Raw genomic sequence first — 25,523 nt, 5'->3', positions numbered from 1 at the left:
AATGTATAGACCCAGAGCATAGGTAAAGAGAGACATTTCAGGTGCGTGGCTCGGTACCCACTTCTAATATAAATGATATTATGGGGCAACGGGAGAAGTCTCAGCAAATAAATAAAACATGTGCCAAAGGTAGAAACCCTGCAATGCACAGCCAAAATATATTGACAGAGGAACAATAATTCAGGGACACTGAAAGGATATCTCAACACTCTCTGCAAGTCCTAAAAATGACTACTGAGCAAAGTCAAAACCTGTGCCAGTAAACTCTACAGATATTCTCTTCAGAGTAAGACTCAATGGATCACGTTACCTTTATTCTGTGTGAGAATGTGCCTCCTAGTGGATCACACAGTTATCACAATACCCACACAGCTTAAGAGAAATCACAAACTGAATTATGTATTAAAGTATTTCAGAAAGGATCATTATGTACACACAGGCTTCACCTGAATGTCATTATTAATCACACCTGCGCCATTCCTGCATCAACGTGTCACAATCTGGGACTGTGCCTTCCCATACGCACACTACCAAACGATTTAGAATGGCAGAAAATCATTTAGTATGTCCCAATATACAGTATGCCAAAATGCCAGGATGTACTGCACCCGGTCGCATTTTGCAGTATGCAAGCCAGCAGGCTTTTCTGGCCATTCTGACCCACAATCCTCTGTGCTGCTGATATATGTGCAAAATGGTCATGGTGCAATGTTATGAGAAACGGAGTAGGTCCCAATGAAGTGCATACTGCATGCAACAGTACATACTTTGAAAAGACAGCTGCCGCATGTACTAAAAGTAAAAAGAAAAAAATATGTGATTGAGAAAGAAGCTTGTCATAAAACTGCTCTACAGGCCCCCTTATTTGGTCCCATTCTATGGAGCGTTTCACAACCATTCCAGTGAGGCAGCATGCACAATACCAGACACACATAAACAGAACGGGGCCATTATGAATGTTATTTACACCTGTGTTTATCCTGCAATGAAATGTGAAATTGGCTGATGTGAAACAGGTCTGGTGGGTCAAGTGCTCTGCTGGCCACCAAGCAACTCCAGCTGTGTTCTCTTCACATCTGCAGCGGGGCTCTGTCTCGCTCACCAGATTCGTCACACATTCACAAACATATTGCTGGAGATCTTCAAGCCACCGTTCAAATCCATTTGGGCGATTACGATTGTATAAGTGAGCAGTGCATCACAGCCACGTATGAAGAAATACATTTTCGAAAAAATAAAAATAAAAAGATCGCCCGACCTGGTTTCGATCCCTTTCACGCAAAAGGAGTCTGCACTCAAAGACATGCAGGCTGTACACTGCGGCACCAGATATTAGTTTCATCCCAAGTCATTTATATATTGGCAGCTGTAGCTCAGTGGGGTAAGAGGGCCGTCCTTCAACCGTAAGGTTGTGGGTTCCATCCCCGCTCTCCCCATTAGTTGCAAGTTGAAGTGTCCTTGAGCAAGGCACTGAACTCCCAGTTGCTTCCCGGGCGCTTCACCGCAGCCCACTGCTCCTTAATAACTAAGGATGGGTTAAATGCAGAGAACTAATTTCCCGTTGGGGATTACTAAAAGTGTATATTATTATATTGATACATGAAGTCACATTTCTTATGTTTTCATGGGAACAGTTTGGTTGAAGGGATCTGAAACAACTGGTTACCTTGAGCAGATATTTACACTTTGAAACATGTTCATAGTGATGCTTGTTCGCAACACTTTTGCCACACAATACCGACGCATTTTCGTGTGTGACTGTTTACCTGTGGAAATATACATTACTGTTTTTAATTTTTAGCCATTATTTGATCAATATTCTGTGCGGCCCTCACACCCCCCGTGATTTTCTTATTCGGCCCACTTGCTACTGAAGTTGAATAGCCCTGCTGTAGGGTCTCACCTTAGGTTTTAATGGCACAGAATAGATAGGTTCTGTGATCGAACAATTCACCTCTCTCTCAAGAGTTTGGTAAACATGTTCCTCCCTGTCCTCTTCACTCTCCAACTCCTCTTCCTTGTCTTCCAACTCCTCCTCTGAGTGGTCAGCGGAGGACAGGTGTGTTCTGCTGCCCAAATCTTCTGACCATCTGTCCCTGAGGAAGGTAGTAATAAAGTAATATCATTATCTCAATAATCAAAACGGCTAAATTAAATTCCGTTATCATTCATTCCATTATTTATACCTATGCGTATCCTACTGTGATGTGTACAAATATATTCTTTGAAAAAGCCTACTTGGAAAATTGCACCCAAAAAAAAGAAATAATTTGAATATAATTTGAAGTCTCACTAAAAGCATAGATGGCTTCTTTAGATAGACATTAACTATCCATATTCCAAAATCTCTTTCATTTTTAAAGGTCACATTTTACATATACCAGACATCTCTTTTGCTCAATTTCTCTCAAATGTACTATTTGAGGAAACTAAAACAATACATTTACTGCTACTCCTAGAGTAGGCCCAATCATGTCCCCATGTGGCCCTTTGTTCTACTGTGACACGCGAGATAAATACAGCCCCAGGTAAGGTTGGAATAATTTGTCACAAAGCTTGTGATAATACTGATGCATTTGCCAGAGGATGTTTTTACCTGATGAGAAGTTCTGTGCTGATGTTTGGCTCAGATATGAAGGACTCTGATTGGCCACTTTCAGAGAAAGACCTCGGCCGGATGGGGGGGATTGCCCATGTCTGTCCAGTGAGCGACGAAGACCAGATGGCTGCTGCTAAGGCTGATCTGGAGATGGAAATACATTCATATGAGATGGGACAGACACTATGTGTAATATACCCACACTAAATGCTACTAATCACATCAAATTGTCAATACTTTATTATTTATAATGTTGATATTGACGCGATACATTGTTAGGTAAAGTATGATGATGCTTCGTGATGAATGCATTATGCATTGGTCATGGCAACAGTCTTCTAAATTGCAGTGGCAAAAACAGTGGAAGCTCTGACAGGATGAGACCAGAATACATCTCTTCTACAACATTTCGATAATAATTCAATGTTTGAGGAAAGCATTTTTGAGAAAATAAGATTGACACCGATGCATTTTAGAGAAGTTAATAAAATGTATCCTTTCAGAATTTCATCTCAACGTATGGAAAAGGATTTGTGACGAATCACTGGCGAGTTCCCAGGACAGGCATACAAGGAGGAGAGGAATGAAACACAATGAACGGATGGTGGAGGTGATGGAGGTTGTGGTACCTGGGTCTCTCAGGTGAGGGGTTTGGGCTGCGAGGGGGCGGGGTACGAGGCACAGCAGGCTTGGGGGCAATGGAGGCAGCAGGGACCAAACCGTGAGCTATATGCTTCTACACAACACGCACAGAGGAGGGTAAGTGAGGGTTAGCGTCACATAGACACACATCAACACGGACACGAGGTGGGCGAATGGTGGAGGAGACTTTGAGTTCGTCACGTTATATTACATCATTGTTTCACATCCACACGGACGAAAAACCAAAGAGGCCGAAGTCACACAGGTGGAAGGGTGGAGAAGGATGATTACAGAATGTACAACGTGGCCACTTGATGAGACACCACTGACGTATTCAACAGCCTGGTGTTACATTGTTTCCAGTATTCAGCCGTCAACTAGCAACACAACAATTATCTTTCTAAATAACAGAAGAGAGAATAAATCACTCATTGTACTCGCCTTCTTAATTTTTTTAATCTTATGGATACCATTACACCACTTAAGTATTAACGTGACAACTCCGTTGTTGTCAAACGCTATCTTAAACGTGTCTGAAATATCTCACATAAGCCTAACTTTTGTTTTAAATACCCTAAGTTATATAGCAGTTATTAACTATTTAGGTTAAGTAAACGCTAGGTTGGTTTTAGCTAAATTAAGCCCCCAAAACAATCACATAAACTAGCTTAGACGTTTATCTAGAAATGAAACACGTTTAACGGAGTTAATAAAAGAAGCCAAACTTACAAAGTCGTTGTCTTTCTCCCTCCTGAAGTTGAATTTTAACATAGTGGAAATAAGTGCCGACTTTTTCTTCAATAACGTTTGCCTAAAGTGTTGCTTTAGTTTAGGCGAACAGCTTGACTTGTGTGCTGACCATTCTTTAAGTCGAATAACAGGAGAAAGGGCTTCGTGTCGTTGCCATTGTGTTTACAATTATCTGTGCTATTTCGCCCTCAAACGATAAAGAAAAAAGGCAAGCTAGCAGCGTTCAACAGGCTGGCTGTTTGCAAAAGATTTATCGTATCTAGACGCTTCACCGCAAGACGGCACCTTCTTACAAAAGCAGCGCTGATTGGTTAAACGTGGGGAGCGCAGCCAATCAACGACGAAAACGATTCACCTAGCAACAACGTCCTTACCGACCAGCGGCCAGGCCAACAGGGGGCGATGTCGTTCCATTAAAAACTAAATGTCTTTTTTTGTTGATAAAGCAACACTATAATGTCTCATGAATACAATATACACCACCATACTTTAAATTTAATGTGTCCAGTAAAATGTAAGAAATACCCTCTTAACCCTTGTGTTGCCTTAGGGTCATTTTGACTCGAATCAATATTACACCCTCCCCCCGCCTTAGGATTAATTTGACCCCATTCAATGTTTAATGTCGGTGTTCTTTCGGGAGTCAACAAACAAACATAAAGTGCCTCACACTTAAACTTGGAAAACAATATTAATTCTAATAATTTTCTGGAGGTTTTAATTGCTGGCGTCAAATTGAACCCAAAGGGTAAAATATGTTAGTAAATATAAAGGTAACAGGAGGGTGAAACATTGAATCGGGTCAAAATGACCCAAAGGCGGGAGGAGGGTGTAATATTGATTCGGGTCAAAATGACCCTAAGGCAACACAAGGGTTAAAGCATACCTCACATATGACACTCATTCAAGTGTATCTTCCATCCAGTTCATGTTGCATCTACACTAAAAGATTATTCAAACGTTAAACAAATATCGCCATATGTATCACAGATTGATAGAATTAAGGTTTTACAAGCATGAACAGATAGGGGAAATATATGTTGTTATAATATCCTAGTGAAGAAGGTCGGCTCCATCGTTGACTGCAAACAGGATTATCCAGAACAGGTGGTGGAGAGAAATGATTGTTCATTATGGATAACCCGGACCCCCCTCTGCATCCCCTCCTGCAGGGACAGTGGAGCAGGTTCTCCAGCAGACTGCTTTAGCTCCGCTTCACAAGGACAGATACAGAAGAACATTCCTGCCAACAGCTATAAGACTTTATAATAAATCAGTCAACATCACAGCTTTCATTTTACTTTTCTTTATTTAATTTTCGTAAATGTAGTATGTCTTGCTCTGCTATTATATTGTTTGTATTGTAACCTTACTTGCTGCCTCTACAAACAAACTTCCCCCCGGGGATGAATAATATATATATCTTTCCATCTAGTTTCTACCCACCCACTGTGCAGGGTGGTCCTCTTTTGACAATACATCTGCTGAAAATGAGTTTTATCAAGTGCTGACCTTTGCCCTTAAGAACGGTGGAAGTGTAAATCCTTTTAACCAAAACTTAATTGATTTGATTACAGCAATATACAATAACAAAAAACTTGTATTCTACAGTTTACAATACCATGCTATCCCTGCTCGCCTGTGTGTGGAACTCATTTTCAAAGTTCAAATCTTTGAGAATAAATGATAAACTATCGGTTCTGCCTAAATGCCCTATCACACACAAAACACACAGATAAGTGCCAAGCTATTGCCCAAAGATCATGAAATGTATGGGCGATTACAGACCCGATAGGTCAAACTTAATCACATGGTCTTTTTCTTCTGTTTCCATGCAGGCAGATTAGGATGTCATGTGACTCCAGGTCAGACCACCATCGGTTACAAACCCATGAATGTTGAGGCAAGGGCTATATTCAAACTTCATTCCAGTCAGTCTTAACCTGCTGGGTAGCTTCTATCACTGAGATACACAGAAACACAAATGTATGAACATATATTAAATTAAATTTAAAAAATCCAGGAAATTAGTTTTGTTCCCTTCTTTTATTGAGATTTGAGTTGATACATATGACACAAAGACTTATAGACAAATTGTTCACACCACAGTTGCTATGCAGTACAAAGTTCAGGGAGAGAAGCAAAGGCAACCTGAAACCTTTAGAGGAACAGGTACAATGACCCTCTGCACACACAAAGGCATTCAGTATGCACGGGGAATCCTCTGAAAGCATTTATTAATATCAAACAATTACTGCACTTATTGTGAAATTGTCCTTCATGAGAAAGCATAAATGGCACTTAAGACACCACATTAGGTAAACAGAGACAGTAGAGTTACATCTCGTCAGTGTTACGGTTTAAAAACATTTAAAAATATATTTCCATCAACAAAATATATATATAGAGAGAGAGAGAGAGAGAGAGCGAGAGAGAGAGAGTTCACCAAAGGATTACGCAAGGTTAGTAAAATTCATTCCTCCAAAAAAACAACCAAGAAATCCAACATGCAAAAATTCTCAACTTGACCATTCAAACTCATTCTGAAACCTACAACGTACAGGTAAATATATATATATTTAAAATATTTTTTTGTGTCTTTTTTTATTACATAAATAATTTGATTATAAAATGTGCATAAAAATCTACTTTGTAGATAAAGAGATAGTCCAACACTGCAAAGTGTCAGTAAAACAAGGGATGCGACTGGGTTTACGACAGGAAGAGGCAAATAGCTAAAACCTGAATGTGGGCTTTGATCAAAGTCACTGTTGAGTGACCGGCCGTCCAGGTATGATGCAGGAATGCCATCAGCCTTCCCACATTCTTCCCTTCTGGAGACAAAATAACCTTTTAACTACATCAAGATTCACATTAACACAGAGACACGCAGCTTGCGGTCTTCTTACAAATGGACAAACTGCCAGACGGTGGCAGCTCTGATCAAAAAGGGCCAGAACGGGTAAGATGAGTTAAGATGGCAAGAAGCACATCCTGGCACATTCCAGATGTGGAGGCATTTTGGTCTGTGGCATAACTGGTATACCACACCTAAAATACAAATGGTTCCATTTACATTGTGTCCCAGGCATCGCACTCAGCAGAAGCAATAATCCTCAAAGGCTGTCTCGCAATTGCAAAAGTGACAATAATACAAGGTATGTGTGATAGAAGTGTTTTTTTTTTTTAAGCTTATAGAACTTTGCATTCATCAACTCTACCTGGACAAAAAACATCTGCACAGCACAATTTGTTTCTCCCTTCAATCAAGGTTAAAATATCTACATATCTGTTTAGAAAATGTATGTATTTCAAACCCCAAAAAACAATCAGTCTCTACTGATTTCAACAAATATTGTGGCAATGACCTAATTCTTCACATATACCTCTTGAAACGCAACCTGTATTGAGGACACACAGAACATAACTGTACAGTGCACAGCTCAGTACATAATGGAAGAAACAAGGGACAGCTTACGCCACAACAAAATTACCCCCTTGCCGCCAAGTTGGAGCCGACGTTGGGTGTGTCTGTACAACTTTGTTTTTGCGTCCTTCAATTCGCCTGGAGCGCTTCTTCAAGAAAACATACTGAGATGACAGTGTAACATAGATGCCTGTCTCGCTGCTGTGTGTGAATATATGTGCGTGTGTGTATATATAAAACCATGCCAGTTATCATCAGTTATATATATATAGACTGGAATAATAACTGGCATGCTTTTCCCACAGTGCAGTTGTACTGTGCTGTACGCATACTGGTGCAGAACACAATGATTTCCCACTATATGTGTTGTGCAGCCCAGTTTACTTCAGGCACCTATGTTACAGTATTTGGCACAGCCACGTTCCCAGGTAGCTGGCAGAAATGTCCTCATTGCACTGGTGACATAAGCTACATAGACTACTGCTCAGTATTCCAGTGGAAGCACAGAAGGGAACCGGTACCATATCATAGCAGGTTCAGTATGGGTACAACACAGCACTCACTGCAGCCATACTTGGCCCAGTATGCATCCTGCACGATGCTTGCCAACTGTAGAACGTCTGCAGCCAGCTCAGTACAGGGCACTGTCGTTGTTGTAGGAGCTGGAGCTGGGGAAAGAGGGACAGGGCTTATTCCAGGGAAGGGCACCGGAGTGATCCGCCGTGGGGAGGCTGAGGGTGCTGGCGCTCTTCAGCCGGTTCTTCAGACCGAAGTTGAGGAACGATGACTTCTTGGTGACTTTGCGTGACTTGGGGTTTTTGTCGTCATCATCGTAGGCCAGACAAATCATGGAGTAGGTCTTAGGCAGGTTCCCGCAGACGGTGGCACTCTTGGTTGGCTGGACAGAGAGATCGACAGTGAAATAATTAGTCCCTGTTCGTATAATCATAGTTGCTCTGGACCCTAGACAGCCTCGATTGATGTATGTGATCAATAGGTTAGCAATTTAAGTTGATAATGTTCTCACTCTTTTAACGCAGATGTCAATAAATACACCAAAAAACAACAATAGGATGGCTTTTTGATAAACATAGCTTTTAATTTTCACATTGTTCATGTTCCACTGAGAATGAGCATACGGTTAAATGATTTGAGCTCACCCACTGACTCATGAACCATTTCCTACATAATCCCCAAATAATAAAAACTGAATTAGTTATTTTACTCTCTGGTCGGATTATTTAATAACTCACACACATGAAGTCTGTGTTATGCACTGCATCATATCCGGAGACTTTTCCTGTGAAGTTGAATAGGACATTTACTTCGTCCAGAAAACCCAACCTCAAAGGAGGAATCAGATATTCTAACTGTGCGGTTCCGTCAGCTGATGCAAAGATCAACTGTGCCGTCAATCAAGGACACCAGATAGATTATTAAGGGAAAGGTCATTGCATACCATTGCAGGGTTGCTGTCCATAATGCTGACCACCTGGATGTCAACCCCCTCCTCGTTCACATTCTTCAGGAGCCGCATCACATCGCTCACGCTCATCCATTTGCAATCAATGTCGCCCACGGCAACGATGTAGTCGCCCTCTTTCAGACCATCGGCCTGGAAAGAGACAAAGATGAAAAATGAGTCAGAGAGGAGGAACAGGAGTCAAGAAGGAGGAACAGGAGTTAGAGAGAAGGAACAGGAAGAGAGGAAGAAGAGGAGTCAAGAAGGAGGAACATGAGTTAGAGAGAAGGAACAGGAAGAGCGGAAGAAGAGGAGTCAGAGAGGAGGAACAGGAGTCAAGAAGGAGGAACAGGAGTTGGAGAGAAGGAACAGGAAGAAAGGAAGAACAGGAGTCAGAGAGGAGGAATAGGAGTCAAGAAGGAAGAACAGGAGTCAGAGAGGCGAAACAGGAGTTCAACACCCAGAAGGGAGTCGGGATCAGTAGAGAAAACAAAGGTTTTTTACAGTAGGAAAAAACACTTGGTAGAGAGAGAGAATGTGTGTGTGTGTGTGTGTGTGTGTGTGTGTGTGTGTGTGTGTGTGTGTGTGTGTGTGTGTGTGTGTGCCTCTGCCAGAGCACATTATTTAATAGCTGCAGGAAATCCGTCTCATCTACATGAGCTCAGCTATTTCTGTCTAATAACTTGATCTGTGTTCACCAGAGGCAGATCCAGAGAATCAGTCAGTTACAAAATATATCTTGGTGAATGCAGTATTAAAAGTTATAAAAAGTTTGCCCTAGTTTGGCTTCTGTTATACTACTAATCTGATTCTCTGCGTAGCCTGCAGTGCCCAATAAGAGTAAATACTCTCTAAATCTTAATTAAATTAGTAGCCACACTGACTGCAGGAGGGGGAGAGGGGAGCGCATCCTCACATTCATGAAAGCTAAATCCTGGTCAGGTTTCTGAGAATTACGGTATTTAATCCAAGGTTCTCTGAGCAAATAAGACTTTTTCATTTGAATTTGTTTGATATTCAGGCCGGGAATATCAGGTTAGTTCTCCCACCTCAGGCAGGGAGTTAATATTGAGCAACTATGACATCTGTCAAAATTAAACTTGACAGTACTTCAGGTCAGTACAGACTGTGCTTAAAAGAACATAGTTTATTTGCAAGCTTATTTTAATACCATACAGATGGGAATTGAAACGAAATGCTGGCTGCAAAATAGGTGATCAATCTTCCCGTGTTCATCCAAAGGTAAGAAATATAGGTGGACTTACAGCAGCTGAGCAGTGGTGGTCCAACGAGGCCACCTGGACTGGTGATTCTCCTTTCAGGGTGAAGCCCAGGTCTCTGTCTCCTGGGAGTTTTATAGTCCGTGGGGCCGTCCACCGCTGCCTGGCTGAGAAGACCGACAGTGGGCCCTGAACAGAGACAGTGTGGGGATGCTGGAGTCAATACGGCGAATAATAATCACAATAATCATCATCATAAATAATAATAGTACTTTCTTTCTTTACTTTTCGAATAAATGAATTAACCTATTGATGTCGTGTTTTATATCTGGTCGTGATATGTTTCGCCCAAATATGCTGCACATACAGCAGCATCGTTTCCAGTGGTTACCGGGGTAACTACATCTGCCTCTACTAGTACTATCGCAAATGTTCAATGACACCCTAGAAATGAATGTTACTGATGTCTAAACGAATGCGATGAGAGACTAAGATGGGCTATGTAAACATCGTCAGACTGGGACAGTGACCGGCCATCGCTGGTTCACGGACACGTCCGATGGGATGTTTTGCAAACTCGGTTAAAACACAATCTTTCACATCACGTCCGTAAATCAGCCTCTCGGAAGGAAACTGTGGAGGCCATGAATGCCACACAGGTTTTTCAGCCTTTGCCACCTATGTATCAAAATAGCCAGAGGTACATGAAAGCCATGTGACCATGAATTATAATCAATTCAATTCAGTTTATTTTGTATAGCCCAATATCACAAATTACAAATTTGCCTCAGAGGGCTTTACAATCTGTACACATACGACATCCCCGTCCCAGGACCTCACATCGGTTCTATATATCAGGCTTTTAATTTAGAGACCGAGTTTCTAAATGGTAGTTATTATTTTATTGTATTAAGGGTGACTGCAGTGTTTGATGCAATGCACCCAAAACAATGTTTACATTGACATATCACAGACACATAACCCCCCACCCTCCTGCTCCAGCATTCAATTTGCGTTGTTGTTGTTTTATTTCATATAAACAGTGGAATAATGTAGACAAACAAACATTTAATGGGTTAAGAGTTTTTTGATGCAGACATATTTGTCCTCTCAGGTAGAGAAAAACATGTCCTGCTATTTAATAGCTAGCTCCTATTAATACACTTCTTATCTTATGGGAACATCTCTCCTTCACAATTAAGATGATGCCTCTCTGCCCTGCTCCGTTAATTCTATCGCCGTGGTGATTGTACGGAGAGATTGTGCTGGATTTCACTTTTGAATCACATTTTCTCTGTGGATCCAAGGATTTGAGGCTCATCGACAAGACTTTTATAAAATCCAGCCTTGATCTTCTAGGGTGGATTTTACAACAGAGACTCCTCACATCTGCTGTCTAGGAACATCCGCTCTCACCTTTGACCTCCTTACCAATCATTTGCATCTGTGGTTGTGATGGTTATTTTGAAGTAGTGATTGTAAACTGTGCGAGATGAAAGAAAGGACTCGCATTTGAACGCCTCTTTCAGAGGACACAAACAGAAGATTGCAGTTAAAGTGGCAGAGGATGCCAGTGCCCCTCTCCTATCACCACGATGACATAAAAGTGCCCCTCTGTCCATGGTTAGTGTTAGTTTTGCATGTGTTGCTATGGATGAAGGTCCTGGAAAGCTTTGGAAACAAGATCAGACTTTGGATTGTCTTTTGCTCAAATGTGCCAAAGCTTCCAGAAGAATCACCCGTGGTTAGTTGTATTCATAAATGACAAAAATATATATAAAAATACACTCTGGGTGTTAAGTACACTTCCAATGTCTAAAACACAAATCCAGAGCCATTTCATGTCACTTGATGAATAAACCGACCATGATGTACAAAAGAAAAAATAGCAATGTTAATGAAAGATTATTAGTAACCCACATACCAGCCTTTGGAAGAAGTCTGTGACTTTCACCTTTGTGGTTGAGGGAAACTCCATCTCCGCTTTGTGCTCTGTTTTAGCTTCGGAAAGAAAGGAAGAAAAGAAAAAACATTGCTGTCATTTTCTACACCGTTTACTCGACAGTCACAACAACCTTTCAACTGGCGCCATGTTGAGAGAGGCGGACAGGGAGTTAGCCGTGTGAGCCGTTGAGTCACCTTTACCTGACAGAAATGTCCCTTATCACAGCTGATTGCAGCAGGTGTGGAACAAAACCAACTCTGTGGTTGAACCAACCGTTTCCTGAGAGACAAACCTCTCAAATGAACGCATTGGTCCCGCTTGACATTGGTGTCATTCGTGAAGTGTTTGTTGTGGAGAGACTGAGATGGTTAGTTTCTATGTCAACCACAGAAGGAATAGCGGTCACCTCAGAGACTCAAATAAAAACACTACAACTGTTGCAATTCTCCTCGTTAAAAACATTTAAGACTCACAGATGATGTCCGGGGCCTCCATGTATTCAGTGAACTCCTCCTCGTCTTCATTTTCGCTGCACTTGTTGAGCGAGCGCTGGTGACTGGCTAACAAGATGTCCTCCAGGACTGCCAGCTTGTTCAAGTGATGGCACAAACTATAGATCCTTAGCGCCTCTTCGTGACCCAGTATGGCCCGACGAATGTGTGCTTTACCTGGGAGGGAGGATGGAGAATTGGACATCAAGTATATTCAGGAGAAGTGGAAAGGGAAGTGGAGGAGAGAATAAAAGAATAAAGAGGAAAGAAGCGCATCAAAAGTGAACGTCAGTTCTGGTGTAATCGGCGGTCTACCATCCTCTATTGTCTACAATGACTTGCTCGTTCTTACCGACGCGTTCACGTTCATCTCTTTTTTTCAGGATGTCAAGAGGAGAGCGTCCCTCTGGGAGGCGATCGTAGACCTGTGACAGCGTCTTCTCTTGCTGGTCCTCATCGTCACTGAGACCCACTGAATGCACAGACGGAACCAATGTTAGCATTAACAGAAAAAAATGAACCGTACCTCCCATACAATACAAATGTCCAACACTCTTCAAGGGCAGAGGGTGATGCCATAATTGCGTTCGTGTTTTAGCTGTTCACTGCAGGAATCTTCCCATTTCTAGGGATCCTGTAGTTAATTGCTCTATTCTTCTCGTTCGCACAGGAATCTGTTAATGAGCTACCAAACTCAAAGCCGCTTCTCTTCCTCCATTCAGCCAAGCCCCATTCATTGCACTCGCTAAAATGATGACCGTCCATGCTAAACTTCAAGTAATCTGCTGTATTTTTTATCGCTTTTTAATCTGCTGTTTCATCGCTTCTAAAGTGCATTTGTTAAGGTGCAGTAAGACAGCAACGTGATATGAAACAATGGCAAAAATAATGGAAAGTGTTAGGTTGTAATAGTTTATTTTGATTCTGTAGTCTTGAGCTTTAAATTAATACATATAGAAAGATATTATAATAGGAAATATTAGGGAGAATATTGATATTGTTATTAATGTATTATGAAGCATATGGGTACTGTTTACTCTATGCAAATGTAAATGGCAATAATTAATGTATGCTGCATGAGAGTGAATGTTAGTTAGTATTTCAGATTGTCGAAGCCGGTTGAAGCCAGTGAAGTGACTTTAATGTGGACAATAACAAACGGGAATTTTATTGTGAAAATACTTGTTTAGTGACTTGACCGAAAGTGACGTTTTAACCCAGGGTTTGTGACGTTTGACCCCTCCATTTTGATAGTGGGACTTTTATCCAACAGGAAGGTGTTAGAGGATGAACTAAACTTTGAAGAGTACGTGATTGGCTGATTTTGCGACTAATATCGTTCTCTTTCGTCTTGACCCGGGTGCTTCAACCTTGTTCCCGTGGTGCGCTGGATCATCACGAAACCCACGATCGTGAGCCTTGATTGTTTGTTCACACTTCTTGCCATTAAATATTGTTAAACTTAATTCACACGCATCTGGAGCCTGATTTCCATCATCTGCGAAGTGCCCAGTTTCAGTTACTCTTATACAAGCCATTGAAAACTAAGGCAGTATGAGACTAAATTAGCAACAGTAGTGCTGGAAGGGTTTTATTCCTTGGTTCTCCAGGGTGTTAAAAAGTCTTATTTCACCAATCTCAGAATTTTTTACAATTCTGGAATTGGTGTAAACCTTAGCAGCCAACAGCCAGCCGGATACCATAGAACTATGTGTGTACAGATTCTAAAGCCCTTTGAGGCAAATTTGTAATGTGTGATATTGGGCTATACAAAATGAACTGAATTCAAACATGTTCGGTGGATGTGCAGACAGGTCGTTTCTGACTAGAGTGGATTCAACTTGTGGACATAACCTCTACCTGTGTGACTGTCAAACGAGAAGAGGGACAAGATTTGATTTGTCTTAACTTTGCCACTAACTATAGGATTATTAGACAGCTCTGTGTTACAGTATGTCTGTGCAGAGCATACCTGTCTCTATTTGGCATCTGGTGCACGACTACACGAGGAGAAGTCGTGCACCAGATGCCAATAGGTGCAAATATCTCTGCATTGCAAGAACAGAATCAGTAGTGCTTCTCATCAGAAAGAACAACAGATTGCAAGTTTGTGAAATCGAAGAGTGTTACTAACAAATAAGAGATTAATGGGGACATTATCTCCTTTTTTAGTTGATCATGTTTGTATTCAAAATTCTGAATTCAGTTCAACCTATTCTCATCTTTTTACACACGAAATCTGTTTTGAAAATGATTAAAACCTCTTGGGTTTTCTTACACTGGTGGTCCAAGAGCGCTGAGGCTACAAAGAAGTGAGCCATGGAGCGGTAGTGGTTGGTTTTGACTTGCGACGTGGTGGACCAGAAGAACGGGACATTGTCTTTGATTGGTGTCTGGATCATAGACTGGTGGACTTGCTCGTAGATTTCTGAGACCTGGCAGGAAAAAGAGGGTAGAGTTACTGAGAGGGCATAAAAGGCACTGATAAGAAGTGAGAAATTAGATTAGATTAGATACAACTTTATTGTCATTACACAAAGAACAAGTACTGGTGCAACGAAATGCAGTTAGCATCTAACCAGAAGTGCAAAGCAGAAGAGTGCAGAGTATGTGCAAATGGTAATATAAATATAGATATGTGATAGATGAAGTACAGGTGAAGGTGGCAGTAGAGGTTATGAAGTTATAGATGAGGTAGGAGACATGATAAGATATAAATACTATGAATATGCACAACAATATTAAATAAATGAACAATTTAGTGCAAATGTTCAGTGGCTGGAGGTGGGGGGGGGGGGGGGGGCAGATTGTGGTGATATTATAACTTTACATGCACTTTGCCTACTATCCCCAGTGAAAGGAGCAACACACTGCCTCAATGATGGGAGGGCTGTGTGCGCCTTTGCTGCCTTTTACCTTTGCAGCCTCCTGGGCCATTTTCATGAGGGAATGGAACTGGTTTCGGATGCCAGGCAGCGCATTCTTTTCAAACAGGCACTCCTGAGCCTGAGCCAGCATCATCCGGATCAACATACTGAGCATGGCTGGGCTCATGTCGTAGCTGGGAGTGTGGGTGAAGGTCTCCTTCAGGTGGTTCAGGATACCTGGGGGAGAACGGGAGGTCAGCGCAGCTCGAAACCAAAATATTCATTTTTTATTTTGGTAAAAAAATAAATAATAATTAATGTGACTCTGCAGACTAAGAATTGAGTGTTTTGTTTGTGCTTTCAAGACACGTTGCTGTCTTTTCTCTTAATTATCTCCAGAGTGAAGTCAGGAAATAACAAAAGGCCCTTTCATGTAATCCCAGCAGAATATGTCATTTCAACCAACACCGTAGTAATAATTGTTTTTGTGCATTCTGCCTCACTCTTTATTATGAAGTGTAGCCCCTCAACATTCAACAAGTTAATAAAAGTGGTAGTTGGTATTACGAGTAGTAGAAGTACTTTACCGATAGTAGAGTTAAGGGTTTGGGTAAGAGTGAATATTCATAGCAAGACTCAAATAGTATATTTGGGAGGTATATGGTTTGCTTGTCCACAAAATGCCCTCAGTCTGCTGGTCCATGAACCGTAGTTACTGACACACTGTCTTTTACAAATGTTTTAAAAGGTTCCAACAGAGAATTAAGTGATCCAGTTTGTCAGAGCATCCAACTTCTTCCTTTCCTCGGGCATGCTGCTGTTGCTACAGTATCCAGTGCTGGCTAATGGGCGTCTTTAAAGTTGAGCCAACACAACACAAAGCTTCCTAAATTAGTTTTTCATGTTTGATGGAAGCAACAAAACCATCTGCATTCCAACTAAAAACACCTTCCCTCTTATTTTACAGATTAATAACCTCGCAGCAGAGAGATGTAGACAACTTAATAACAGAGCGCTGCCTGGCGAGTCCTCATCTCAGATTCTTGTTGGCTCGCTTCTCTCGTCCTCGAAGCCTCTTGCGTGTCCCTGGCTAAAGGGCACTGCGGCAGTCCTTCTCCAGCTACCATCCCTGCCAATCACCTCAGCTTAGTTTGTTGTTGGCGCCGCACACTGGTGTCAATGCCCTTCATAACAACATAATTGTTTTACTTAGTAGAAGTCTAAATTATAGTAATCAAAGCAGCATCACCAAAGCCATAGCCCGTTCAGAGCTGTAATTATACTGCAACACTCATCATCCTGCCAAGACATAATTCTATCAAGACTTGTCCGAGCTTCCTGAAACCTCAGAGGGTTGGGAAACCAGTTCATATGACGGTGCTCCTCTGGAGCTCAGCCACATGACAAGAAGCCAGAGAGGCATTTATTCTTCGTCACAGAGCTGAAGTCAGAGGGCGGAGGCTGGCACATTTTCTGAAAATATGGCTGTGATTCATGCCAGTGCACTTTTTTTCTGAATAGTGTGTGCTTTTTTATTTTTTTTAATGGGAAGGTCATTAGAAGATATCAGCAAAGGGAGATCATTTACACCGGGCTATTTTTGGGCCTCAGCAATAGGCTGATTTTTATATTAAATGTTTCAGAGAACACAACATTTAAGGTGTTAAGAGTTTTGGCTTCTTTATTTAGTAACTAGTCTTCTGTCTTTCGTTTTCCTCCTCTCTCTACTCCAATCACCCGTTTCTCACAATGTTTCAGGAGCTTAGTTTTTCGTATTAGTTCCCTCATTTGAACTACTGAAATTACGTGGGATCACAGATAAGCCTGGTCTTAAAGAAATAAAGAAAATAATGTTGTATCTGTAGTATCTCTTTAAACTAGTTCATGACTCCGATCTCTTCCTACCTGCACTTTTCTGGAAGGAAGTGATGGCCTCCTCTAGGCCGGCTATCGTTTGTCGGTCACTACGGGTACCGATTTGAGAGTAGAGGCGGCCATGTTGAAGAGGATGCTGGCCTTCTCCAGGGACATGTTCTGTTGGCACACCGGCACTCCTGTGAAGGAGTCATACCTGAGGGAAAGAGGGCAAAGGTTTGTCACTATTTATTTAAATATTCCCTGTAGGAATTTAATTGGTAAATACAGCGGGAATAAAAGCCTGTATGCCACAATGTGTTGTAAAAACTCTACACACTTTAAGACTGTGAGGGTTTTAAGCCTTTCAGACACTTGTCCTCCTTGTCACTATTTTTGCTGCATGAGTGAAGTGCATGAAGGCATTCGGTGGTCAGATGGCATATATTTGAATTTTTTTTTAATATATGTACTTCATTAGATATTCACTCTTGGTTTTAAATAATTCTATTTTTGTCAGGGTATTGTCATTATTTCCTGACAATGTCTGCTCATGCAAAATGCGCCAGGAAGGTAATATCACTTTTTTTTAAATTGTCGATCAACCAGTCCTATTTATTTATCTCTTTTATGAGACAAAGCACAGCCTGGCGTCTTCTGGTAGAGATGTACCAGTTGATCCATGGATTTAAGGATGTAAAACGTCTTAGGTGTTTAAGCTCAAAGGCTTTGGAAACCCCGATGTCGGGGCTCAAGGCCACTAGATTAAAGAGCAGGACAGCTTTCTTCATAATATTCTCTACTTAATCTCCGTTTTATCCCCTCTCACATAACCTCACCTGTTGCCTTTCCAAAAAAGGGTTTGGAAGTTACGGTACTGTTAATGATATTTGTTTTTGTTAACCAGTATCGTATGAAAAATGTCATTAGTAATCATTGGTGTGTACCAGGTGAAGAAGATGCCAGTCTGGCGGTTTGGGGGGAAGAATCGGTTCTCCATCAGAGGGAGATGGCTGGAGTATTTCGCCAGCAGTTCCACCCCGGCCTCGTCTCGACTTGGCGTCCTGCAAGCCTAGGAAAATGGAAGTAAAGAGATATGATACAGTGTGCAATGATGGAAAACGTATTGTAGTGAAGACAGCTCTGTTGTTGTATAAAGGATCATTCCACTCAAATTTCCCACAAAACATTTTCTTTTCTCTTAGTAGGCGGCTTTTACTATTATTATATTATGGAGTCCACTAAAAAAGTTTTTTTTAAAAGCCACGTATCAGAAACGATTAACACAACATATGAAGTCGGGTCAGACTTTGTGTGCACACTACCTGTCGCAGGTCCATCAGGTCAGCAATCTCATCTTCAAAAGTGTTCCCGTCTTCACTGTAGTGCTCCAAGATGAAGTCCTGTCCAAAACAACAACAATAAAAACAACTCAACATCTAAATAAAACATTTTCCTGGCTCGTAGTCGGGGAGTGCTCTCCTGCTGTGACCTTTCGCTGACAGGGAGGCGACTCTCACAGCTAATACACTCATCATCCTCAACAGCACACAGAAGTCACATGTCAGCCCCAAGTGGGGCCAGGGAGCGCTGCCATTCAGTCAGAGGCTGCCAGGCATTGAGACTAAGGTTGGCTAGATTACAGTCAATGAGTAGAGCTGCATTAACACGCTCATAAAGACTCACCATTCTTGGCTACAAACCAGAACCCTGTAAAAGTATCAGGACATTTAGGAGCCTCCCCGAGGCTGGGCATAGCTCCACGATAGCTCCAAAAGCACTCCCCATAATCACTGACCCACTTTGGTGAACAAGACAAAAACGTGTTATGGTCAGATGATATATTGTTCCTGAACAAATACATAGCGATCATAATGTAGGAGCTGAAGTGCAGGGTGAAGACAATGTGACCCAAATACGTCCTGAAAGGAGATTTAGTGTTTTCAATACAGACTCAGTTCCTTGAAAATCAGACATTGTGAGTGATATTTGTTGCATGGTAATTGTCAGTTTTTATATCCGTTTATGTGCATATTGCTGTCCTGTTCCTATTGGTTAGTTTCTATTTAGGATTGCTATTCTTCCCCATCCACGTAGTCTGTGTTTATGCTGTAAGGATCTTTTGGAATATATATATTTTTTTAAATGCCAATTTGATGATGACATATGCATATACATGCAGGTGAGAGCCAATCATTTAAGCTCTCTGGAGCTCAGTGAGTTGCTGCTTACATCAAGTACTAGATTAGCATGAAACATGCCAAAAGACCAAACCGGAGTCAAATTCCTGTATGTCAAATCATACCTGGCCAATAAAGCCGATCATGATTACCCTAGAAACAAGTTTAACAACATCACATTATTCTGTGTCACCTTGCTCCAAAATTTAACCAAAGTTATGTTAGGGGAAATGTTGGAGTCAGATTGCCTGCATCACATGAAATGGAACATTCTAAAAGTCTATGTATATTTAATAAGAATAATAATCCTTAGTCTTAACCCTTGTGTTGCCTTCGGGTCATTTTGACCCGATTCAATATTTAACCCTCCTGTCGCCTTCGGGTCAATTTGACCCGATTCAATGTTTAATGTCGGTGTTCTTTCGGGAGTCAACAAACAAACATAAAGTACCTCACACTTAAACTTGGAAAACAATATTAATTCTAATAATTTTCTGGAGATTTTAATAGCTGGGGTCATATTGACCTCAAGGGTAAAATATGTTAGTAAATATAAAGGTAACAGGAGGGTTAAACATTGAATCGGGTCATATTGACCCGAAGGCGACAGGAGGGTGAAACATTGAATCGGGTCAAATTGACCCGAAGGCAACACAAGGGTTAAATAGCGCTTCTCTAAGTACCCAAAGTCGCTTTACAGAGTTCAGAGTCTAGTAGTCATACATACACAGTCATCCCGGTGGTGGTAAGCTACATCAGTAGCCACAGCTGCCCTGGGGCAGACTGACAGAAGCGTGGCTGCCAATCAGCGCCTCCGACCACCACCAACATTCATTCATATCCATACGATGCTGTGCGTGTCTTTATGATGGTGGGGGAAACCGGAGTACCCGGAGTAAACCCACGCAGACACGAGGAGAACATGCAAACTCCACACAGAAAGGACCTGGAACCACCGGGACGACCGGGATTCGAACCCTGGGCCTTCTTGCTGTGAGGAGACAGTGATAACCACTGAGCCACCGTGCTGCAATAACAAAAAGATCGACGCTGTGTGTGTTGCTTCTGTACCTTGAATAGAGTAGAGAAATCAATGTCTTTTGTCTCCTTCAGACCCAGCGCAATGAGGGGGATGTTGGCAGTTTCCCTGTGAGCAAAACAGAAAGATTCTTGATTTTTGCAACCAATACAATAAGTCAGTAAATGCTAACAATACACAATACAGCAGGACTTAGCATACAAAAAGGACAATGCAGTGCTTATCTTCATGTGGTTTATGTACACACGGCCAAACACTGATGCATTAATAGGTTAATGCTGAACAAAAGCGGGCTCCAAGGTGTGGTTCAAGATATCAACCAACAAGAAACTCCCATTGACGACAGACCTAGCCTTGTTAGGGATATCACGGCAATAACACGGTATGTATAATGTGTACAGTGCCAGGGTCCCACCAGCGACTTCTCTAGTACTTGAAAAAGTTTACATTTTGATAACATCTTTAGTGTAGCTTCAGAGGGGAGTCAGGATTAGACAGATGGTGCTGTAAGCACACGCACACACACACACACTGGGGGAGTTAGGATTTAAAAGGTGAATTGGGCCCCCACGTCTCTTCGTGTTGTAAAGCCTCACATCTATCTGTTGATAAATCATTCTGGAGTTGCAGCCCTGCTTCAGTAATGCTAATGAGCAGGCGCTTAACCTTCTATTATTTTTAACGACCAAAAAGTAACCAGAGGCTGCCATAAAACAGCGGGTTTCCCTTCTGATCTCAGATGTAGCTATAATGGTGGTGGTGGGGGTGTTTGGCTGTATAACCTGGAGGTCCTTGCTGCCAACAGATGGAAAGCAGTCAGCTTCTTATCAGAGCTGAGGAAATACAAACTGACAGATACCTGCTGCCGTTGAGTAGAACAATCCCTTTCTGAACGCAGGAGCGTGAGGTGGTACTTAATAAATTGCCCTTTGGGTTACTTCTGGTTTTGCTGGGCATTTAATTATTCAAACGTCCAACGAGGGCAACAGAAGCCCAAACATCAGCTCCAACATGAACAAGTCCCTGTGGTGTTGTTGTCCTGAACCAGAGTTGAAATTGGGACTCTTTCCATCAAAAGAGATCAGAGACTTGCTGCAGCCTTTTCACTGCATGCAAGACGTCCAAACCACCGGGCTTGGGGAAAACAACACCATACACTCATTCGTCACTTTACGATAAGGCAGCATTCCTCTGGCATACTGGCTCCGTGAATCATAGAAAACCTCATTCATCAGCAACAGGCTGCAGTGTAATCCATTAGTACTCGGAGATGAGATGGCTCTGGTCTTTTCTCTGGTTTGGCAGAGGGGAGAGGTGTGGGGGAGGGGGGACGGGTGTATCTGTTCTGCAGGGAACCTGAAATGTTAAAAGCCTCTCAGAGACTCACTCGCCCCTCTCTCTATCTCTATCTCACACACACATACCCACAAACACACCGTACAACTCATCGTGTAAGTGTCAGTGTGCATGACAAGGAACAGACGACCATCGAAACATCAGTCAGGCGGAGCTCTGGTTTGAGCTACGGCCCTTAAACCTTTTACCAAACACCCAAACTCTGCATCTAGAGCGGTTTTGTGCTGGTGCAGAGGAGGCCGAAACGTTTCTGGCTTCTTGGCCTCTTCGACTCCCACAAAAGTTGAGTGATGGCTTGAGTAAGTTCGCCACAGTTGCCCTGTGTGCTTCAAAGGGAAAGAAGTGTGAAGTGTGCTTCAAAGGGAAAGGTTTCACATTTTGAGAAATACGCTTATCTGCTTTCTTGCCCGTGACAACATGAAAACATTGACTCATGTCTGCTAATTAAATATGAAAGGAGAGCCAGGAGACAGGGTTGGCTTAGTTTAGAATGAAAACTGGGAAACTAGTCTGGCTCTGTCCAAAGGTCTGAAAAAGATCTGTTCAGCTTGTTGTCCAGGTCAAGAACATTTCAAAGAGGAACTGAACAAACATTTACTTTGTCACAACACATGTATGTGCTTTCTATTATGCATTACCTCATGCTCGAGCCAGCTCAATCTGGTCTGAGTGAGATGCAACCTCAGAGAGGGGCCACCCAGAGGACGCTGTGCTGGTGGGAATAACCTCGAAATAAGTCAGGAGGGGTTTTTCGTTTTCGCGCTTCAGACCAAGGTTGTATTTCAGGCAGAGAGGAGGCGCACTCTCCATTGTGCCTGTGCCATCCCACTGAGACACCTGCTCAGACGTTCTCAACATATCCAATACTCCCGAGTGAAAGCTACCCTGGTGGCGTGAATGTGATGGTGCACATGTTTTCATCTTCTTTTGAAAAAAACAGCAAGACAATGACGACTAGAGATGGGTATCGTTTGGGTTTTTTCAGATACCGGTTCTAAACCGGTACTTTTAAATCGATACCGGTGCCTAAACGTTGCCTGAAGCAATACTTAAAATTTAAAAAAGCACAAAGCGACGATTGACATTGGCGACATTAAAAAACCTCTTCGGCCATATTCCCTGTAAAAGCCGGTCTCATATTGGTGCCATATTGGCACCGGTTTTCAGTACCCAACCCTAATGATGACCAGCTGATGGTTGTTTCCCAGCATGCCTATTGTTTATGGATGGAGCAGGTGCTTCTCTAAGAGTCTGACGAGGAAGCTGCTGAGACGCTGATTGTTAACACACTGGAATCCATCTGATCCCATGTGACAGAGGACACTTGGACCTGAAGACTGTACCGAGAGGCAGCTGTTGAATTCTGTCCACATCCATGTAATTAGTAAAACAAATGTATTTCTCTTAGTGGCTAGTCTGCAATGTTTTCTTTCAATCTAAAAGGAGGAGGTTTCATTATTCTTTGAACCAAAAAAAAAGATAGTTGCAGCTTGGTGCTTTGGGGTAAAAAACATCCCTCAATGGTCCTCAGAACTGTTACCATAGTTACCACCATACAACAACCCATGGCCCACGATCCTTCAGTCTCCCTCTCTTTCTCTTCACTCTTTTGTGATTTGTAGTCATGGGCAACATGACATCCTCTACACAAGTGTTTTGTGGTTTGTGTACGAATGGTAATGAATATATGCATTATACATGTATCTTTATGGTGTGTGGATCAAACTCTCACATCCAGTCTTCCATCAATCCAGAGAATGAAGAAGTTAGCTGCCCACGAGGGCTTGTCAATAATAGGCCAACGGTCTGTGTGTGTTTTGATAGTTTTGTCCATCAAGTGGCAGAAACGAGGAATGACTTGCACAGCCCCTCAACAGCACAGCCCCTGGTTAGTGGCACAAACACACACATATGTTTGCCCTGCTGTTAGTCAGCAGTCACCTGATATAACTGTTGACGTTAACAAGCGTATCTCCATGACTTACAGCATTTTCACAGCCCGCGAACTTGGCTGGTCCTGGAATAAATTAAAATGCCAGAAGCCATCCCTGTCACATGGGCCCATAAAAACTCTTTGATCATACCGACCGTGAGAAGCTTTGAATCTGATGCTTTTCTCAATTTGCATAAAAGTTCAGATGGTTTCCTTGTTGCTTTGTGCATTGTATCACAGAAACCAGCCGGTCCGGTTCGGCAACAACAAACTTATGCACTTTGTCCTTGTGTTGTTTAGCATGCCTCGCTCTTCCGCAATACACCAATTTTCTCTGCTCGTCTGTCATCTAGTGTCTTTCATGTGGATGTCTTCGTGATGACTTAATCACAGAGTATCGGAGCAAGAGCAGTCTCCTGTCTGTTGGCTGCCAGTCAACACTGTGTGTCTGGTATTCTTCTTCTTTATGAAAAGCTGTCTGGGATTCAGATCTCCAGATTGTTTGTATATTGAGATTACTCTGACATGTCTTCACCTCTTTGAAAAATAGAATTAGGATCAGATTTTGTTCAAGATTAAGGTTTCATATTGTTGGGTCAATGGTGTCCGTATGTGAAGAGGCACCAGGGCCCAGTGTCAACACTGGAAAGCTCTGTTCGCGCATTTTAACATGCACTCTATTTAATAGCCCCATCTCAGGCAGTTAGCATGAAAGTACATATTTCATTAATCCAAGTAATTACATTATATTGCCTGAGGATGCATTGCTACTGGTAAAACCAAACCGCTTGTTATTTTTATTTGCAATGTCAATTTTTAAACCAACAGCGCAAAATAGCTAACAAACAAAACAAACCCACAAAATAATTGTACCATCTTCATATCACTAATGCCCTGAACAAGCCTGCATGGCAGGTAGAGACTTCTTTACACTGACACAACTTCACATTTCTTCCTTTTTATTGTTATAATTTTTTTTTTTAAGATGATGATGTTTGTCACTTAGAAGCAGTTCCCATATTGCACCAGCTGCGGCCGTAGTGGAAACATGAGTAATACAAGAGGGAGCTTTAATACTTTGACTTACTGGGTGTTCTGGTAGACCTCGACTGAGCTGTTGAGTCCCTCCAGCTCTCCCATCCGCAGCTGCAGGTTGGAGTTAACGTAGCTCAACTCCAACAGAACCATCTCTTTCACCTTGTTATTGGACGTAGCCCTGCACACAAGAGAGATTTGGAGAGGGGAAAAAAATGAAAACACAAGACATGTTTAAAAAAAAAAGCAAAGAAAATAAATATCAGCCTTGTTATTATCCACTCTGACGAAGCCAAACGTTCCCGCAGCCGAGTATTAAAACAAGCATGCCTCCCCCCACCCCACTATTCTGGACCACAGACCTGCGTCACTGTGCCCTGCCGTGCACTTGATTTACTCTCCAGCGCAAAACAGCTTTACCAAGATCTATGAATCACAGTTGCAATCCCTGCGTTGTGCAAATGCGATGTGATCGTACAGCGTGGAGCGGTCGGTGGCCAGAGGGCCACCACATTTCAATCTCATTTGTTGTACATGTATGGAAACAAAAGGTTTGTTATGTACACTACACACACACACACACAGGTGAATACTGTATGTTTTTGGTGTTGAGGTGGGCAACGATTAGCACATAAGGCTCGCTGCACAGCAGTGATAAGGTTGTAATGATAAGAGTGTGTGTGTGTGTGTTAGCATACAAAGACAAAGTGGTGGGATCCTTTG

At 42.1% G+C, this 25,523-nt stretch overlaps 2 protein-coding genes across 3 annotated transcripts in view; both read right to left on the bottom strand.

The window, feature by feature from the left end:
- Positions 1-4,201, bottom strand: part of cep89 (centrosomal protein 89) — a 55,317-nt gene extending 51,116 nt beyond the window's left edge. For both annotated transcript variants that reach the window (XM_056412901.1, XM_056412902.1), the window contains exons 1-4: positions 3,971-4,201; positions 3,229-3,335; positions 2,597-2,743; positions 1,904-2,096 (exon numbers count right to left, since the gene is read on the bottom strand). In XM_056412901.1, coding sequence (XP_056268876.1) covers positions 1,904-2,096; positions 2,597-2,743; positions 3,229-3,335; positions 3,971-4,012 — 489 coding nt within the window. In that variant the 5' untranslated portion in view covers positions 4,013-4,201. The remainder of the gene's footprint in view (positions 1-1,903; positions 2,097-2,596; positions 2,744-3,228; positions 3,336-3,970) is intronic.
- Positions 4,202-6,018: 1,817 nt separating this feature from the next.
- rhpn2 (rhophilin, Rho GTPase binding protein 2) overlaps positions 6,019-25,523 on the bottom strand; it is a 29,800-nt gene continuing 10,295 nt past the window's right edge. The window contains 14 exon segments of the mRNA XM_056412903.1: positions 6,019-8,316; positions 8,878-9,033; positions 10,146-10,289; positions 12,025-12,101; positions 12,519-12,713; positions 12,889-13,008; positions 14,815-14,971; positions 15,453-15,640; positions 17,309-17,401; positions 17,404-17,474; positions 18,205-18,329; positions 18,583-18,660; positions 20,509-20,584; positions 24,853-24,981. Coding sequence (XP_056268878.1) covers positions 8,050-8,316; positions 8,878-9,033; positions 10,146-10,289; positions 12,025-12,101; positions 12,519-12,713; positions 12,889-13,008; positions 14,815-14,971; positions 15,453-15,640; positions 17,309-17,401; positions 17,404-17,474; positions 18,205-18,329; positions 18,583-18,660; positions 20,509-20,584; positions 24,853-24,981 — 1,876 coding nt within the window. The 3' untranslated portion in view covers positions 6,019-8,049.

This window comes from Pseudoliparis swirei, chromosome 4, assembly GCF_029220125.1.
Source record: "Pseudoliparis swirei isolate HS2019 ecotype Mariana Trench chromosome 4, NWPU_hadal_v1, whole genome shotgun sequence".
In the NCBI taxonomy this organism is placed as follows: Eukaryota; Metazoa; Chordata; class Actinopteri; order Perciformes; family Liparidae; genus Pseudoliparis; species Pseudoliparis swirei.
Note: the sequence above shows the minus strand (reverse complement) of the source record. Positions and strands in the feature narration are given on the sequence as shown.